A 20,012-nucleotide genomic window follows, 5' to 3' on the forward strand; every position below is an offset into this window, starting at 1 on the left:
TGGAAGTTAAAGGAGTTTATTGATGAGTTTCCAACTTTTTCTATATTCCCCACAGACCACACTAGGGAGTTTGCAGGTTAAGTAAATCTGTGCATAGTGGGAAGAGAAATTATACGGGGTGGAAGTTAAAAAGAAAATACACACACACACAAAAAAAAAAAAAAGAGTGGGAGGGAAAAAAATACAACACAGGTTTATCAGAACGTCGAGAATTATTATTATTATTTTGGAAAAAAAAAAAATTGCCGTGAGGATTAACACCAACTATACAGGCATTACAAAGACATGATGGTTAATGGTTAGCGATTCTTTTTGACACGTCGGTGCCCGGCGATTCCTTCCTCTTCCGCTTCTCAAACGTAAATTCCTCCCTGTGATGCGTAACGCTTTACACAAGGCCAACCAACATTGTAGGTCCGTTCTTCTTTTGCTTCTCCAGGTATCTGGCCTTTTTTCCAAGGCAGGACAAGGGCTCTGTTTAAGTACACATGTACACATGCCTTCAGCCTCAGACAACTTCCTCAGGAAGACACATCAGCCTTCCAAACCTGTAATGATCATGAGTTACCCTGAATGGAGGGGGTGGGGGGGGGTACACATTAACAAGAAAGATTCGCTTAACATTAGGCAAGGCTAAAAGGAGAAGTTATGCTGGAAGGGAAGGGCTGAATCCGGACGTCAAAAGCTTCCAAACTCTATAGCAGGAGTGGATTCAGAAAGCAAGGCAAGTGCGCAATCCTAATCTGCTCAAATCCTGACCAAATAATTCCACTACAAAGATCCTAAGACGAGAGAGCAATTTCCCACCTCGTCTTTTTTAGAGGGGGGGGGGTCTAGATTTTTTTGGGGGGGAACCAAAGCCACACAGCAGCAGAATTTGTACAGGTCACTGGCATAGAAGAATGCATTTAAAGTTTTCCATAATCTTTATGAAGTTTGTTTTCTCCAAAATCCCGGTGGGTGGGTGGGAGGAAGGAAGGAAGGAAGGAAGGAAGGAAGGAAGGAAGGAAGGAAGGAAGGAAGGGATTCTTACCACCCTGCAAGCCAGAATGACCGAAAAGCCACTAAATTATTTCTTTATACAATGTGGTTGGTACAAATACCCTGGAATATGCAAGCAGAGAAATCAGAAATAAAACAATATTTCTCGTGTATATCAAGAGCTTGTTATTAGACAATACAACAGCATTGGGATTTCTCATTAGATTAGGTTTCTTAAAAAAGGAAAAAAATTACATCTCAGATATCTGCAATAGATCCATTTTCCCATGTATGCTTTATATATCATATATTGTTATATTACCATTTCCTCGCCCATTTAAAAGAATGGAAATTGAAATTCTACAGTAGTAATTTAAGTCTTAAATGACCCAGGAACTCTGAATGTAAGGTGAAGTCCTCTTCAAACAACAGTTGGTCAGTAGTTGATCCAAAACAATGGACTCATTTTGGCCCTTTCTCCCCTAAACATCTGCTGGTCAGGGATGCAACCGTTTCAAAACCCTTTAAATCTGCATCTGCTCCAGATATTTGTATGTTGGGTTCTCGTAGCCATGGTTCTGCATCTTGTTCAGATGCCTTTCCTCCGGAGTTAACATTGGGTCAACCTTTATGGGGGTAAAACAGAAGAAGCAGCAGCTATCAATCAGCCAAGAGATTATTTTGAAGTAACAAAGAGACTTCGTAGTGGTATCAATACAAGAGAATATTTGAGGCTCGGAGTTGTAGAGTCCTTGATGCTCTCTGGGCTTGGCAATTTATCTTGCAGGCGTTTCATTACCCAACTAGGTAACCTCTTCAGAGTGCTATCCTAGTTGTGTAATGAAACATCTGCAGGAAAACAACCAAGTTCTTGATATAACAGCACCAGACTTTGGAGATTAACTCACAAGAGCTTTTAGCATCCGTAACCCAAAAGGAAGCATAACCATAATGCTGGTTTACCTGCTTTTGCATACGGATGCTAGACAAATTAAAAGAAATGATTCGTAGTAGTAATTTATCACATTTCTAAACTGACTCCTGTTGCTCAAAGAGTTTCCAACGGGCTCCGTAGTGTGTGGGATCCAAAATATTCTTAGGGGTTTCATGTTGAAAATTCGTTTCCCGGTCCGAATGTTTGAAAAGAAGTGCCTTGAGAATCATACAATTCTCCAGTAATGATTCTACTTGTTTTCTCCACCAGCCCTGGCTCTGCTCTACTCTACTCTCCAGGTTCACCTGGATGCGTCTTCAGGCCCCTCTCACCTCTACAATCCCATGGCTGATGGTTCCATACTGCCTCTTCCTCAGCATCACCAGGCTTATGACTATAACCGTAGCTATGGCAACTGCTATCACCAGAAGGCCGATGAGAGCGCTGCTGCTGAAGCTGAAGTCGTCGCGCATGGAACGGTCCGTTTTCTACAAGAGGGAAGACAACGTAACAGGGAGAGGTTGAAGCATGGAAACCTACACGGATATACACACTTGAGAAGCCCTGTTTTAGTACTGCTGCAAACATGGGATACAGCAGGTGATACTCCTGCTCTGAGAGAATTGCATCACCCAATCCAGGTAGCCCTCAGCATACGGCCACAACTGAGACCCAAATTTATGTTGCCAAGTGAGTTTTGCCCCATTTTACGACTTGGGTAAGTGAATCACTGCAGTTGACAGAGTAGGAAGGGACCTTGTAGGTCATCTAGTCCAGAGGTCTTCAACCTTAGCAACTTTTAAGACCTGTGGACTTCAACTCCCAGAATTCTGAGAGTTGAAGTCCACAGGTCTTAAAGTTGCCAAGGTTGGAGACCCCTGATCTAGTCCAACCTCCCACCCAAGCAGGAGACCCTACACCAGTGATGGCTAACCTTTTTACCATCGCGTGCCAGGAGAGGGCGGGGGGCTGGGGAGGGTCGCGCGCGCACGTGCCCACGCGCATGCATGCACAACCCCCTCCCCCCTGCTCCTGGCACATGATGGCCTGGTAGGCCCGTTTTTCTTTCTTACCTGGTTCCAGATCCTCTCTGTATATCTGGGAAGGGCGAAAACAGCCTTTCCCACTCCCTTGGAGGCCCTACGGAGGCTGAAAGGGCCCATTTCCCGACTCTCAGTGGGACAGGAAGTGACATTTTTTGCTGTCCCCAGCCTCCAGAACCTCTCTAGGAGTCTCTAGGAGCCTCTCTAGGCTGGGGACAGGAAAAAACATCACTTCCTGTCCCACCGGGAGTCAGGAAATGGGCCCTTTCAGCCTCCGTAGGGCCTCCAAGGGAGTGGGAAGGCTGTTTTCGCCTTTCCCAGATACACAGAGAGGATCTGGAGCCAGGTAAGAAAGAAAAACAGGCCTTCCCCACCCCGCCCCCAGGCCCTCCAGAGGCAGGAAACAGCCTGTTTCCCTACTTCTGGTGGGCCCAGAAGGCCCGAAAATCAGCTGGCCGGCGCACGCATGCGCCCCAGAGCTGAGCTGGCGTGCCCACTAATATGGCTCCACGTGCCACCTGTGGCACGCGTGCCATAGGTTTGCCATCACGGCCCTACACCATTTCTGACAAATGGCAGTCCAGTCTGTTCTTGAAAGCCTCCAGTGATGAAGCTCCCACACCTTCTGTTCCATGGTCGATTGTTCCCAACTGTCAGAAAATTCCTCCTTATGTTCAGGTTGTTAGATTAGTAACACGGCTGTTCAGTGAATCTGCTTTCCCCATTGACTTCGCTTGCCAGAAGGTTGCCAGAGGGGACCACGGGATCCTGCAACTGTCATAAATATGAACCACTTGCCAAGCATCCGAATTTTGATTAGATGACCATGGGGATGCCGCAATGGCCATAAGTATGAAAAATGGTCACAAGTCCCTCTTTTCAGTGCCGTTCGAAAGGTCATTAAATGAACTGTTGTACGTCGAGGACTACTTGCAGTTCTTTACAACATCCGATATCCTTCTGGAGAAAAAGGGTGTCAACTCTCGAAACTCTAGCTGAAGCCGTATTTTTCTTGCTTCATTTCTTCTTGCCATACTTCGGGAGGGGGGGGGGAGAGGGAGGGGACGACGATACTTATGGAATGTAGAATGTTTTCCTCCAATGTGCCAGACATAACAACGATAAGGCTCCTGAGAACCAAGGTCAAATCAATGTGTTGTCAACCCTGACGTTGGCTGAACTTGGGCCATTTTCCTTTTTGCAATTTCCTAGGGAGGTTCTCTTCTCGCTGCTTCAGGGCACTGACACAGCCTGAAGCGAAGGAGCCAGGGAGTGGGGTGTAGAGATTAGCTGGGGTCTTGTAGCCTAAATAAAATTCTTTCCCCTGGGAATCAAGGATGTTGGTGCAGGTGTTCAAATGGTGGAGACTGAGCTCATCATCTAGCAACTGGATTGTATGCTGATTGGACCATGTGACTGGAGACTCGGAGGGAAAGGGGGTAAGTGGCAAAGTTTGACTTTTAATTGGGTGAAAAACCGGGGAGCACGTAGAGCTGGTTTTTCACCAGGATCATACCAATTTGATATGTCCCAAATAAATTGTTCTTTGAGGAATTGCCTGCCTCGGAGTTCTTATTATTATTATTTTTTTAAAAAAAACAAACTTTATTAAGCATAAAAAGATAAAATATCATGTCAAATACATACAAAATACATTTATATACAAAACAATGATAGAAAAAACAATACAAAACCAAACAAACGAACTAAATATATATTTTCTCCTGCGTAAAATTGGAAGTGTCTTGGCAACGTTTCGACGAAGTCTCATTCGTCATCTTCAGGCTGGTGTTTTCGGCTTCATAACAATCACACACATTGCTCCTAGAAGCACGAAGCTGAAAACACCAGCCTGAAGATGACGAATGAGACTTCGTCGAAACGTTGCCAAGACACCTCCAATTTTACGCGGGAGAAAACCCGAATAACCAAAGACCTACACACACACACACACACACACACACACACACACACACACACACACACAGAAAGTGACTTATTACTTCATTTATCTTGTTGACGGTGCCTGTTTGTTAATTTTATTTTCATACAAACTTTTACATTTACTCTTTTTTTTTACTTATCCACTCATACCATCTATTCCATACCATATAGTATTTTGAGTCTACCTTGTCTTTTAACTCAAGTGTTAATTTATCCATTTCTGCACAATTGTAAATTTTCTGGATTATTAATTGGAGTTCTTATTAAATGGGATGGGTTACTTGGAACCCTGACACATGTCCTAGCAATGGCAGGAGGGAGTGCTGAGAAGTTCATCGCCCGCCCCTCTCCCGAGTCCTTTGGGAGAGGGGCGGTATAGAAATAAAATTATCTTATCTTATCTTGGTTGGCTAACGTGACCTGTGACAAATAAGGGGGGTGGACAGTATCTATTTTTTCATTATACCCAAAAAATGCCAGAATTATTCAGCGTTGGTTTCACCTTTGACCGTGCCGATATGATGTACCCAATAAACCGGATTTTTGAGGAAGCCAAGGCTTCAAATCTTGAATTGGTTGGGAGCAGTACACGGAATCATGACATTAAACCAAGACTGAATAATTCCCGTGGTTTTGGTATAATTAAAGAATAGATACTGTCCATGACAAAGGGTTTCACAAAGAGGTATATGTGGTTCCCTCTAACACAGGGGTGTCAAACTCGGTTTCATTGAGGGCCGCATCAGAGTTGTGCTTGACCTCAGGGGCGCAGGGGGCGTGGCTAGCTGAACATCACTCATGGAGGCTCCGTTTTTGGCCGCGATGGCCTCCTGCAGCCCTCTGCCAGCGAAAATGGAGCTGTTTTTGCTAGCAGAGGGCTGCAGAAGGCTGTTACTGCTGAAAACGGAGCCTGAGTGGGCCATGCACGGCCTCCCCGAGCTCCATTTTCACTGGCAGAGGGTTGCAAGAGGCCATTGCGGCCGAAAACAGAGCTCCTCCCGAGCTCCATTTTCGCTGCAGAGACACCATCGGCCGGTCTTTCACTGTTTTCAGGGTGAGCCAGATCTAACCACCCCACAGGCTGGTTCCGGGCCCACTGTCAGGTTTCGATATCGTCTCAAATAAAATAAATTGCATTTCCAAACAGATAGTCTTTGAAGAAATCTTTCATTTTATTAAGTACGACAATCTGCCCCCGATCGTGGTGTAGCCAACTCTGACTTCCTGACCCCAAACCCTCCCTTTCCGTTCCCCAAATCTCTGTGTCTCATTGGCCTTCTTCCAAATCACTCTCCCCATATCTACTACTTAAGGTCCCAGGAATGTCCCCTCTCCCTCTCATCTCCTAGAGGATATTATCTTCAAGGAAAATAAGTAGGTGAGAAGTCAAGCGTCCTCTTGCCAGCTGCCCCCTCTTCTCCTTCTTATGTCAGCACTAGAGTAAATGCAGGTTGAAGTGCTGACATCCAGCCCCTCCCCCTTCATTTTTCCAGGGTGGCCTGTGTAAGACAAACTACAAGCTAAGTACCGTTACCCTGTCCGGGGGTATGTGTCCCACCCCTTCCCGCCTTGCCCGGGTGATCTGCATGGAACTTGGCTATAAGGTGGTCAGCTTGGATGTTTCTGCTTTTCACCCAGGAAGCCTCTGACACCCACAGGCCTTGAGTTTGACAACCCCGCTCTAAGAGTAAATCTATGTTGATGGCGATAGACATACCGGAATGTCATCCACCAGTCCACCAACTCTTTCAGGATTGAAAATCATTTCCTTCACATCGAGTGTCTCGTCAATCACCTGAAAAGAATCACGAGAGAGAGAATTTTATGAGGCTCTCACAACGGCAGGAGCCATAATACTTTGCATTTGTACAGAGTACCCGCCAGTGACTGCTACTTCTGCAAGCACATGTTATCTTCAAGAGAACATCTGTCTTTTCTTTTTTTTTATAAAAAGTTTTTCTGATGTCCGCTTGACAATTTCATGCATTTAGCAAAATCCCGAAAAGCTTAGAAAGCTTGGCGTTGCAGGCACAAGTTTTCCCGTGCAAATTTCCGTGCAAAAGGGGCCTACCACGTTCTCATCCAGCTTGCTCTTGCTGTTAATCACTTTTTCTTCGGCTCCGATCAGCCCGTCCAGATCCACCAGGCCAGACCCTGCATGGAAAGAAATTAGGCGTGACATAAATAAATAAATAAATAGAGAGATCCAGCCACAGGAAAAAAAAAAAAACATGTCAGACTATGCATCTACATGAATTGCAAGTTCCGTTTTCTTAATGCGCATGTCACAGGGATGCCAAATGTTAGACTAGAGAAACGAAGAATGGACAATGGCGAGGTGATTGTTGATCAGGTTACATGATGAAAATGAGAGGTCACCCAGAAGGTTGAAGGATACATGTTGTTTCTTACTAACTAGCAACAGTCCCAATTTATTTTTCTGTACAAGTTGTACTTTCTTCTCCCCTTTTACAACTCTCATCCCTTAAGTCAATGATGGCTAATCTTTTTGCCATCGTGTGCCAGGAAGGGGGGGCGGGGAGGGGTCACGCACGCACATGGCCACACCCATAATTCTATGCACCCCACCCCCGTGCATGCGCACATGACCCCCCCCCCACGCTCCCCCTGCTCCTGGCACATGATGGCCCGGTAGGCCCATTTTTCTCTCTCACCAGGCTCTGGAGCCTTTCTAGGAGCCTGGGGAGGGCAAAAAACGGCCTTCCCCACCCCCCTTGAGGCCCTCCGGAGCCTTTGTAGGAGTCTGGGGAGGGCAAAAACGGCCTTCCCCACCCTCCTTGAGGCCCTCCGGAGGCCAGAAACAGCACATTTGCCAACTTCCGGTGGGACCGGAAGGTCTGTTTTTTGTTGCCCCCCAGCCTCCAGAGCCTTTCTAGGAGTCTGGGAAGGGCGAAAAACGGCCTTCGCCACCACCACCCCAAGGCCCTTCGGAGGCAGGAAACAGCCTGTTTCCCTACTTCTGATGGGCCCAGAAGGCCCGAAAATCAGCTGGCCGGTGAGCGCATGTGCACTGGAGCTGAGCTCGCATGCCCACTGATATGGCTACATGTGCCACCTATGGCACGTGTGCCATAGGTTCGCCATCACAGCCTTAAGTAATTCGGGGTAGAGTAGGGGTGACTGGATGGAGCTGAGCATTTACTGGCCGGATGCCCTTCCTGACGCCATGTGGAGTTCGCAGCAGATATTTTTTTCTTTGAGCCCGGGGAGAGAGAGAAATATCTGCTGCTACCTAGGATTGAACTTTCAACCTTCCGAATGGAAGGTAATTAACTTCACCGCTAGGCCACCAGGATACAGATAGTCCTCTCTTTATGACCAGTCACGTAATAACCATACAACCAGTCCCTTAGCAACAAAATATATTTATGTCCCGATTTTGAAGTTCCAACCACTGCAGCCCTCCTAGTCACATGAAATGCATTTTAGGCAACAGGCTTGCCTCTACCGCTGTTTGCAGCGAACCGCAATCACGTGACTTTGTTTCTTGACGTTTTTACCGATTTCTGGCATTCACTTCTAGTCTCTGGCAAAAAAAGTCTCTCTCTCTCCCTCCCTCTGTGTGTGTGTGTGTGTGTGTGTGTGTGTGTGTGTTTCCTAGGCATATTAGACATAATGCTGTCTTTGGGAGCATTCCCCCTCCCCCATTCTTTTTAATTATTTTAAAGTCTCAAGGACATCTGCTTTTACTGCTTATCCCTTTAAAATCTCTCTGAAGTCTCTAAACACACACTCCTTCGGATTCCAAACATATTCGGAATTTTGCACAGCTTGCTTTCCAAGGCTGCCATAAACCACATCCCTCCACTCCAAAAGGCAAATGATTCCCAGCTTCCAAAAAAAGAAAATACCTAGGCCATCAACCAACTATCAATCCTTAGCTTTCAGCTTTATCAGCTTGTTGCAAAGACTCTAAATGGGTACCATTAGACCAGTTTACCAGCCTTAATTGGACTGGTGCTCAGAAGGAAAGCTCTTAGAAACCGTGCAGGCCAAGAAAGAAACAGCAGTAAGCTATAAAGAAATCAGGGAGGGGGCGGGGGGAAGCAAAGAAGAAATAGCTTTTTACCATTTTAGCTAAGGCGAACTAAGAAATATCCTTCCTGCCGTTACCAGCCAGTTGTATGAATTTTTTACGAGAGAAAAATAAGACAGGTTTTGCAGGAAAAGAACACTGCATTTGTCTTAATAATTTGGTATTTTCTAATTAATCCCAAAGCAAATCATGAGCCGACTAACGTTGCTTTTTTAATCCTATAGATTTCCTAGGGCTGCCCTGGCAAGTTAATGATTTACAAATTTTACATCTGTGGCTGTTAGAATAAAAAACAACTATACAACCATGTTTTGGCTGATTCTCCATGAAAGTCAACTCAGTAATTTCTGACTGGAAACACAAATCATATTTGGAAGATTCAACTTCACCCTAGCTATGCTGTTGTACCTTTTGTTATGGAAACATCCACCTGACGTAGTATTCCAACAGAATCCAATAAAATCACAAGAGTTTTAAGTAAGAAAACATTGCTGCTAACAGCACCATCAAGAAATGGAGACTGCAAGCCGGCATTTTCGTACCTCTTGTATTCGCTATTGTGAATACTGTGCTAATTGTGCTAATACTAATTGTACTAACTATAATTCATTCACTATTTGGGAATTATAATCCATGCAAACCAATGGGTGGGGGAAGCCTGGCACACATCTAATTCCAGAGATCCCTTAATAGGCTGTGGATGGTTTTTTTTTAATCTACAGTACAAATATTTTGACAAATAACAAGTGAACTTCCTGAGGAGCTTTTTAATGGTAGAATATTAATCATGCTCTCTGACAGGTTGAAAATCTTACTCCATGAAGTCCAGCATCCTTCTTTCGATAACAGCCAATGCTTTTTTTTTTAAAAAAGCATGATTTTTATTCAATTTTCAAAGCATGAATAAAAAGTAAGACAAGCGGAGGGGGGAAAAGTAGAAAAGAGACAAAAAGCAAAATAAAAGTGCAAAGAAAATAAAAAGGAAAGAGAAAAAGTGCAAAGGAAAAGGAAAAAAGCAAAGGAAAAAAAATTAGAAGAATGGCTTCCTATTCTCTTTTGGTAGAGAGAATGTCTGGGATATAGATGAAAAAATACATCCGATTCTTATTCTAAAATTGAGAAGAGTCTACGTTACCTCTATGATCCTATATAATAATGTCTAATGCTTCTCACACGTTTGCCCATATCCATGCCAAGTTAGTTTGTATAGATTTACATAATTCTAACGAAGGTCATTATACCCAGGCTTACAGATTTTTTTTCCCCTTCAGAAGGAGTTATAAATATCAGCCCTGTTTAAATCCTCCTTATAAACACCATTCTAACAAAAGTTTACCTCATGGTAAAGAAGAGAGGGAAAACGCTGCTGTAATAAAAATCAGCATTTTAAACTTGAAACTGCACATATCTGCTTGAAGCCAATTCAGCCGGCATCTATCACCTGATCCCAAAAAGCTGCTTCAAAACTTCAGAAGGCTCTAATCACTATTTAATTACTTATATATCATCAGTGATGACATTTATCCTGGTCATAATCTATAATCACTAAATAGTTCAGGGGCCACCAAATTGACTCCTACGCCATCAGGGAGAGCAGCTAATGCAACCTTGGCTATATAAGCAGGAGGAAGGGAAGGAAGTGAAGCTGAAGTTATGAAACACAAAATTAAAAGGGATTAAAATCCACTCAAAAGGGGGAAGGGTATGATAGAGAGTGCATTTAAAAGGGATCAGGGTGGAACCAACCTTTTTTCACTGGATGGTACAATTCCGGCTGAGAATCTATAGCAGGAGGGAAAAACAGGAACAAAAACAAAAGAAATAGCAGAGAGAAAGGAGATTAGGAGGGGAGAAAAGAAAAAAGAAAAAAAAAAGGGTCGTATGCGATTTCTGATTTAGATACTGGAGAACATTTACATCAGAGATTTTAGGTTCTATTTAATTGGGTCAAACTATGTTATAATAATAATTTTAATTAGCAATTTTATGATGTTTGTGTATCTATATTTTTCTTGACTGTACACCGCCTTGAGTCCTACAGGAAAAAGGCGGTATAGAAATATAATAAATAAATAAATAAATAATAAATAAATGCAGGTTCGGACTTCTTTTCTGCCATCCCAATTTTATGAACACCAGGAAACTAGGAAAATATATTTATAATAATCTCGTAACACACGGGGTGTCAAACTCGCGATGTCGCGTTGTCACATGATGTATCTCGACTTTTTCCCCCCTTCCCTAAACCGGGGGTGGGCGTGGCCAACGTGTGATGCATCCGGCCTGCGGGCTGCGAGTTTGACACCCCTATTATAACACAATCAGCAGACAAAACTGAATTCTCGCCATGAGTGTTAAGGTGCGAAGATGGGAAGGCCAGCTAGACATAGTACAAATATTGATCATACGAGAATAGGCAACTTGCATGAATCAAGCCAGAATGCTAAACAACTCAAAACATCTCCATCATCAAGTGGTCCTTCATCAGAAATTACTCTGAAAAGCTCTGGCAAAAAGGCTTGCCCAGAGCAAAGCTGAGACCAAGTTTATTCTATTTAAATAGTTTGGCTCAGATGGGTTCAGGCCAGATACAGTACAGCGTTATAGTTTTGACGTACCTTCACTTTTGGAAGAAGCTGGGAAAGTTTTCACCTGGAATGGGCGGAAAGGTTTACCATCAAAGAGGGGAGATTCTTCACTTTCTTCGGAGCTCACGTGCACATCCACCGGGGATTCAGAAATGGAAGAAGTAAACTGGTCCATATAGGTTCGCTGTTCTTGAAGGAGCTCATCTGTAAGAGACAAACAAAGGGGAAATCTTGGTAGTGCCAGGTAACTACAGAATCATGGGGTTGGAAGAAATCTTTGAGTTCTAATCAATCACCTGTGTACAATACAGGAATCACCATATCATCACAAATTTACTTAGTTTTAAATTTAGAGGCTGTCTGACTTCATATGACTCCAGATGGGTGACAACTAAATAGCTTTCAATAAATTTAAATAAGATTTAAATAAAATCTCCAGTAATGGAGCACCCACAGTTCCAGGAAAAATTCATAGCTAGCTCCTTCCTTCCTTCCTTCCTTCCTTCCCTTCCCTTCCCTCCCTCCTTCCTTCCCTTTGATTAACTTTCTTTTTAAGATGTTGCTTCCAAGAAATTTAATTCAACTTCTTGCACATTTGTTATCCTTTCCAATCAATTAAGAATATTACTTTTCTCTCACTAAAAACAAACATGCAAAGGCTTGACAGGGCTGGAGAAGTGAACAAGATCTCAAGCAAAACCAACCCCAGCTAAACTTAATAAAAAGGATTGTGTCAAGAGGAGAATGGAGGCAAACAGGTAAAAAACACTTGTCAGAAGATAATATTTGTAGCTCAGGGTAGAACTGTGGAATCCTTGGTGCTCTCTGAGCTGAGTTGTTTTCTTACAGGCATTTCATTACCAAAACTATGTAACATCATCAGTGGTACAAGGGAGTGGGGTTTGTGCTCTGTTTATCTTGTTTTGTTGGTGTTGACGGGAGTGTTATTGGTGGGTCCCTGATTTAGGCTGTTGTTTACGGTTAGTTAGTTTGTTTGAGTTGGTAGTTCCAAATTCCAGGAAACAAAACCCCCGTCAAGAAACCAGCACTAATGACTTCATAGGTCAATACTCACCAATCTCACTCTGGATTTCTTCAGCCACATATGGTACTTTGTACAGCAGGGACAAACTTTGATTCATCCTCTCCTCTATTACACGGAGGTGTGTCATCACCTTTCAACAGAGGGAAAAGTTCAAATAATGTAAAACAATATACAAAGTGTGTTAAGACCAGGGGTGAAATGCTCCCGGTTCAGACCGGATTGCCCGATCCAGTAGCGATGAAGGTGGGTGGTTTGGAGAACTGGTAGCAAAAATCCCTGCCCTCCCCACATACCCAGCTGAGCCACACAATCATCAGAGGCTTTTTTTTTTTTTTTTTTACTTTTAAAAGCATTTTTTCTACAACCTATTTGGGCAAAAAATGCTTTTAAAAGTAAAAAAAAAAAAAGCCTCTGATGATCGTGCAGCTCATTAACAACTATGGCCACAATTTTACTTGGCAACAGCATAGCCATATTCTGTAATGTTTTAATTCTTTTATGGTTTAATGTTTTTATGATGTTCGCCCCCCCCAAAGTCATTGAGATGGGCAGCCATAGAAATTAAATCAAATAAATCCTCATGGTTTTCAGTGTTTTAGGACCCACATTATAAATTATGTTCAAATAAAAACATAATTCTCCCCATAGATAATTCTATCATACAGTTTTTATTTTATTAATCTGAATCATACTAAAGTCCATGGTCAATTTTTAAGCCAACAAAGGTAACAAATTCAACTTGATTTGTTGGAGTGGAGTTTAGTATGTGTTCTTATTATTTCATCAGTTCGGAAGGTACCGAATTTTAATTTTCATTCAGTTTATCCACCATAAGGTAGATAATGTGTCTGTGTATATGTGTGTGGGGGGGCAAAGACAACGGGGTGTAGTACACCCATTACTGAGATTAGTAGCTTTCTGCTTACAACAACTTCCCTTTTTTAAGAATTGAAGGACTTGGTTCTAGGCCAGGGGTCTCCAACCTTGGCAACTTTAAGACTTGTGGACTTCAACTCCCAGAATTCACTGGCTGAATTCAAGGTTGTTTGCCCAGTTGAGATCTGGGCTTTAAGAACAGATATCACCCAGACTAAGCAATAATTATTCTTTCAAAGAAGAGAAAGAAAACATTCTAAAAATATGCTTTTGTCTCCAACCGCTGATTTGGGAACTGTCCTCAAGCTTTGATTGCACAGAGGGTAATGTTTAACTTCCCTGCATAATAGAAGGACACAAAAGCAGACTGGTGTTTTTGACGGATATTCAGGCCAGAGGGAGTAACAGCCTATTAAAGAAAGAAACGCTGGCATTTTTTTTTCTAAGAGATTTGCTGGGATGTAGACTTTAGGTGTGGGTTTTCCTGACCACACAAACCAGATTCCTGTTTTCTGCTGAGCCACATAGCTCAAGGCCATCCTATCTTAAAATTTATTATTGCTCTGCATCTGGCCAGCAGAAGTAGCCTCAACTACATCTCCAGTAATAGCAATAGCACAGAATAGAATAGAATAGAATAGAATAGAATAGAATAGAATAGAATAGAATAGAATAGAATAGAATAGAATAGAATAGAATAGAATAGAATAGAATAGAATAGAATTACAGAGTTGGAAGGGACCTTGGAGGTCCTTTAGTCAAACCCCCTGCCTAGGCAGGAAACCCTACACCATTTCAGACAAAACTTCCAGTGTTGGAGCATTCACAACTTCTGGAGACAAGTTGTTCCATTGATTAATTGTTCTCACTGTCGGGAAATTCCTCCTTAGTTCTAATTGCTTCTCTCCTTGATTAGTTTCCACCTATTGCTTCTTGTCCTGCCCTCAGGTGCTTTGGAGAATAGCTTGACTCCCTCTTCTTTGTGGCAACCCCTGAGATATTGGAACACTGCTATCATGTCTCCCCTAGTCCTTCTTTTCATTAAACTAGACATACCCAGTTCATGCAATATGTTTTAGCGTCCAGTCCCCTAAACATCTTTGTTGCTCTTCTCTGCACTCTTTCTAGAGTCTCCACATCTTATACCACTTCACAGTGCTTTATGGCCCTCTCTAAGCGGTTTAGAGAATCCGCATCTTCCCCCCAACAATCTGGGTCCTCATTTTACCGACCTCTGGAAGGCTGGAAGGCTGAGTCAACCTTGAGCCTGGTGAGATTTGAACTGCCAATTGCTGGTAATCAGCAGTCAGCAGAAGTAACTTGCAGTACTGCACTCTAACCACTGCGACACCACAGCTCCTAATAATTCCGTTCCCAACCATTTTCCCACTTTCAAGGAACATTCAGGCCAGATGGAGTAACAGCCTATTAAAGAAAGAAATGCTGGCATTTTTTTTCCAGAGAGATTTGCTGGGATGTAGACCTTAGGTGTGGTTTCCTGACTACACAAACCAGATTCCTGTTTTCTCCTGAGCCATGTAGCTCAGCCTTCCTCTCTTAAATTTATTATCACTCTACATCTGGCCAGCAGACGGTGCTACACATTCACAGAATATATAGACTTGATGGTAGTGGGGGGGCCTTAGCAGTATAGGTAACCATTCATTTAGGGACAACAGGTACTGAAAAAAAGTGACAAGCAGATCTTAAAGCTTATGACAATCACTTAACAACTGTACAATTCACTTAACTGCAGCAATTCACTTTAACAACAGTGGCCAAAAAAAAAAAAAAAAAAGTTGTAAAATTGGGCACGACTTACTTAACAACCTCCTTGCGAGGCCAAAGTGCAGATTTACTACATATCCTTTGAATTCTAAGGCACATCTTATAACATCTCAACAATTTTAAAATTTGCAGATTTAAGATGTAAAAAAGGAACTTCCAGAGAGAGCAAATATTCTGAGGTTGTTAAAAGAGGTTATCTGATTTTTAAAAAATTTTTACAAGCTTTTCATCTCTTTTATCGGAGTGCAGTTGGGGGTGACTGAATGAAACTGAGCGTTTACTGGCTGGATGCCCGTCCTGATGCCTATGTTGGGTTCGCAGCAGATTTTTTTTTCTCTTTGCGCCCTGATAAGAAAAACATCTTCCGTTGTTTAGGATTGAACTCTCAACCTTCCGAGTGGGAGGAAAGCATCTTTACCTCTAGGTAAAGATGATATCTGAAATATTTCAAGTATTTTGCTTAATTCACACAAACCGAACTGGGACAGGCACAGTGAACCTAGGCATGGGCTTATTAAAAAAAAAAAAAAAAAAAAAAAAAACTGGCTAAAATGCGTCAGAGGAATTTTTTCATACCTGTGATTTCATCTGAGCGGCCTTTTCCGGATCCACAACCAAAACATGCTGATAGTGATGGATTGTGTGGAGCCTGTCTTTGTTCTCAGCACGGATATATCGTTTCAAGGCTTGGAGGATACGGTGGGGCTGCAAAAGGCAAATCAGATGGGTGAGCCAGATCCTATTTTTTCCCCCCTCTGGGGGAGACTGATGGTCATTCCACCCTCTTCAATGAAGAGGAAGTCACGACAAGCCAGACAAAACGAACCAGGCAGTCCTAAGCTAAACTGAGGGTGTTTGGTCACATCTCGAGTTAAATTTAGCACTTCTTGTCCAATTGCAATGTAACACCCATTGTGCTAAGGCTTGAAGGCTCCTTTTGCAGCATCTCCAATAATATCCCAAAGGTGCTTTTTTCCCCCCATACCTGTTTGGACTCTGATTCAGGTGTCTCTGAAGGATACAGATAAACCCCTAAGTAGCCTCAACTCAGAATTGAGGATCCAGTTTGTGGGGGCAATAAGCCGACTTTGTATAAATATACAAAACTATGAAGGCTATTGCTTAATGCTGTTAGCCGCCCTGAGTCTCCGGAGAAGGGCGGCATATAAATCAAATTATATATATATAAAAAAAGAATGCTAACAACCGACTCTTAAGAGTGCGAATGACCGGATGGACTGAAAAGAAGACAAACCCTTCCGTTCCCCAACAGTTAAGTTAGAACTGAAGAAGCTTCTTGGATGAGAAGCAAAATGTTTTCAATGGAAAAAAATCCAAGAAAGTCCAGTTGCCTTTTGGAAAAAGCACCTTTGGGATAACCATGACATGGAGGATTGAGAAACTCCACAGAAATCATCATCATCTAATGACCCCATAATCCCTTTTGGGGTGGAATCTGGGCAACTGAATGCAGCTGAGTGTTTACTGGCCAGATGCCCTTCCTGTTGCCAATGCGGAGTTATATTCAGCAGATATAATCTCAACGTGCGCAGAGAGAGGAATATCTGCCTCTACCTAGGATCGAACTCACAGCTTCCTAATTGTGAGGCGAGAGCTTCACCTCTAGGCCACCGCACCACTCGAAACTCCACAGACATCTCCAGTAATAATTCCCATCCTCCATTCCCAACCCTTTTCCCGCTTCTGACAGTGGGGTACGGTACCCGTGGGGGGTCGGACTGCAGAGCCACAAGGTAGTTTTCCAGGGCGACCCGATGGCGCTCATCCAACATGGCTTCTACGCGGGCCAGGTGAGTTTCCACGAGTTGTTGTTTTTCGCTAGCAGCTTCCTTCTCAAGGGACTTGGCCATTGTCTGGAATCTCTGGAGGAGGATGGAAGTATGGAAAGAATCTTTATTAGCTGGGGACAAAGAGATCGGTTCCCTTTCAACTTTAAATAGCTGCTTTTGGATCCATCAAGTGCATAATCCACGGATGTCAAACCCGCTGTGTCACGTTGCTGTCACGTGACGTTTCATGGAGTTTTCCCCCTTTGTGGAGCAGGGGTGGGCATGGCTTGGGCGTGATGCATCGGGCCCGCGGGCCGCCAGTTTTGACACCCCTGGCATAATGCCTGTCAAATGACAGAACTCAGCTTTTGCTCCTTCTTAAGTTGTGTTCAGAAGATGCAGCAGTGAACTCCTTAGATGGATATTTCAGTTGAGATACATCTGTTATTCATCTCTTATTCCAGATGAATTACACACCAGCAAATGAACGCAAGGACACAATTAGCAAAGGTAACAGATATTCCTAACACACACACACACACATACATATATGTATTTATACTATATATAAAACAGTACAGGTAGTTCTCGACTTATGAACACAATTGAGTCCAAAATTTATGACTGTGTGTGTGTATGACTGACCTGCATCAGAGCCTGCCTCTCTGCCTTTGGCAAGTTCTTGGCTTGGATCTCTGCTTCTTCCCATTCTTTCTTCACCTAAAGAGTTTGGAAAGATCAGAAACCTGGTTCAGGTAGGCCTGCTTGAATAAGTACCGTGTAATGTGGCAACTCCGTTTCAGTATCCAAATACCCTTTTTGTTCCCTCATAGGATTTCTAAACCACCTTCCACAAAACCCAGTCAAATTTATTTATTTATTTATTTATTTATTTATTTATTTATTTATTTATTTATTTATTTATTTATTAATTATTGAGGTTTATATGCCGCCTTTCTCCCGAGGGACTCAAGGCGGCTTACAAAATGACAATTTCCAATACAAATCACAATAAACTTAAATTAAAATTAACAGCCCAGTTAAAACAGTTTAAAATTATAACAGTGTACACCCAAACGGATCAGTTGAGTTGACGGTAGAGCCACGTCTTCAGGTCGCGACGGAAAGAAAGGTGGTCGGGGGCTGTCCTGAGCTCGGTGGGCAATCCATTCCAGAGGGTCGGGGCTCCCACAGAGAACGCTCTCCTCCTGGGGGCCGTCAGCCGACATTGTTTGGCTGACGGCACCCTGAGGAGGCCCACTCTGTGAGAGCGCACGGGACGATGGGAGAGCGGCAGGAGATGGTCCTGCAAGTACCCCGGGCCTAAGCCATGATAAACGTTTGATAAACGATAAATGGATAAACGTTTGCAATTTAAAGCTTGCAAACCAGCTTAGGAAGTTTGTGGCTTTTACTGCTAAAGAACAACAACAAAAAAAAAAAATGTCCCACCCCAGCAATTAAAAAAAACAAAAACGGCTCAACTGAAACCGCACGAATGAAATCGATGGCAAGAATGGCAGCAGGGATTGAGGGCGGCCAAGGAGTTCCCGGAGTAAAACTACAAGACGAGAGCTTAGGACTCACCCGATCCATGCGGTTACGATGTCGAATCTCCAGCTGTTCTTTGGCTTTCTGGAAACGGGCATGTTCGTTGTCATCGGCAGGTGTTTCGAAGTAGACGTCGACGTCATCGGTAGGCAGAGGCGTTGGAGGAACTAGAAGAGGGCAAAAGGGAGGGACTCGCTGGGTCAGGGTTCTTCACCCTTGGCAACTTTAAAGACTTGTGGACTTCAATTCCCAGAATTCCTCAGCCTGGCTGAGGAATTCTGGGAGTTGAAGTCCACAAGTCTTAAAGTTGCCAAGGTTGGAGACCCCTGCGCTAAGTCACCCGTTCTGGTTTCTGGGGTTGCTTCTGCTATAGCTTGGTAGAGAGGGCCGAGATTCCCACTACTGGTAGTCCTCGACTTACAACAGTGACCATTCGAAGTTACAACGGCACTGGAAAAAAAGTGACTTGTGACCATTTTTCATATTTACGACCTTGGCAACTGACTCATACTTATGATGGGCTGCAGGGTTCCCGGGGTCCCCTTTTGCGACCTTCTGATAAGCAACGTCAATCGGAAAACCAGATCCACTTAACCCACAAGCTGAACAACCACAGTGATTCACTTAACAACAGTGGCAAGAAAGGTCGTAAAAGGGAGCAAAAGTTCATCGATCAATGTCTCCTGCTGGGCTCAACTGAAGTCGTTAAGTCGAGGACTACCTGTAATCTGAGAAAAACCTTCCAACCTTCCTCTGTGGATCTCAGCCAATTTGCCAGTTTTGTGAAGTCCGTTAAGGTAAAGGTTGCCCTCGCACATATGTGCTAGTCGTTCCCGACTCTAGGGGGCAGTGCTCATCTCCGTTTCAAAGCTGAAGAGCCAGCGCTGTCCGAAGACGTCTCCGTGGTCATGTGGCCGGCATGACTAAACGCCAAAGGCACACGGAACGCTGTTACCTTCCCACCAAAGGGGGTCCCTATTTTTCTACTTGCATTTTTTACGTGCTTTCAAACTGCTACGTTGGCAGAAGCTGGGACTAGTAATGGGAGCTCACCCCATTACGCGGCACCAGGGATTTGATCTGCTGAACTGCCGACCTTTCGATCGAAAAGCTCAGCGTCCTACTCACTGAGCCACCGCGTCCCTGAAGTCCATTAAGTTACAAGCTAAATGCATTTTCTGGGGAAGGGGGTGGGAGAGAGGGGGTCCCTTAGCTCTTTCTCACTCTTCAACGGTGGTCAATCTTGAAGATGGATCATTTAACGGTAAGGATTGCTGACAAGGCAGCCCTCCTGCTTCTCCAGGTGGTCCCTGCTATGGACTGCAAATGCACAGGGTAGCCAATAAAAACGTCCCACCCGCCTCACCCTCAAAAGGAAAGGAAAGGGCTGGATTTGTTTGGACAGTTCGATCCGC

At 43.6% G+C, this 20,012-nt stretch overlaps 1 protein-coding gene across 4 annotated transcripts in view; it reads right to left on the reverse strand.

Moving 5' to 3' along the window:
• Positions 1 to 20,012, reverse strand: part of APLP2 (amyloid beta precursor like protein 2) — a 68,487-nt gene continuing 48,475 nt past the window's right edge. For 2 of the 4 annotated variants that reach the window (XM_070952487.1, XM_070952490.1), the window contains 11 exons: positions 18,634 to 18,764; positions 17,692 to 17,766; positions 16,981 to 17,139; positions 15,833 to 15,961; positions 12,623 to 12,722; positions 11,578 to 11,751; positions 10,706 to 10,741; positions 6,974 to 7,056; positions 6,620 to 6,697; positions 2,248 to 2,403; positions 1 to 1,607 (listed from right to left, as the gene is read on the reverse strand). In XM_070952487.1, the coding sequence (XP_070808588.1) occupies positions 1,506 to 1,607; positions 2,248 to 2,403; positions 6,620 to 6,697; positions 6,974 to 7,056; positions 10,706 to 10,741; positions 11,578 to 11,751; positions 12,623 to 12,722; positions 15,833 to 15,961; positions 16,981 to 17,139; positions 17,692 to 17,766; positions 18,634 to 18,764 (1,223 nt within the window). In that variant the 3' untranslated portion in view covers positions 1 to 1,505. The remainder of the gene's footprint in view (positions 1,608 to 2,247; positions 2,404 to 6,619; positions 6,698 to 6,973; positions 7,057 to 10,705; positions 10,742 to 11,577; positions 11,752 to 12,622; positions 12,723 to 15,832; positions 15,962 to 16,980; positions 17,140 to 17,691; positions 17,767 to 18,633; positions 18,765 to 20,012) is intronic. The other 2 variants (XM_070952488.1, XM_070952491.1) reach the window with 1 other exon arrangement.

This window comes from Pituophis catenifer, unplaced genomic scaffold (genome assembly GCF_029215685.1).
Source record: "Pituophis catenifer annectens isolate HBS135680 unplaced genomic scaffold, rPitCat1.0.hap2 SCAF_12, whole genome shotgun sequence".
NCBI classification, from domain to species: domain Eukaryota; kingdom Metazoa; phylum Chordata; class Lepidosauria; order Squamata; family Colubridae; genus Pituophis; species Pituophis catenifer.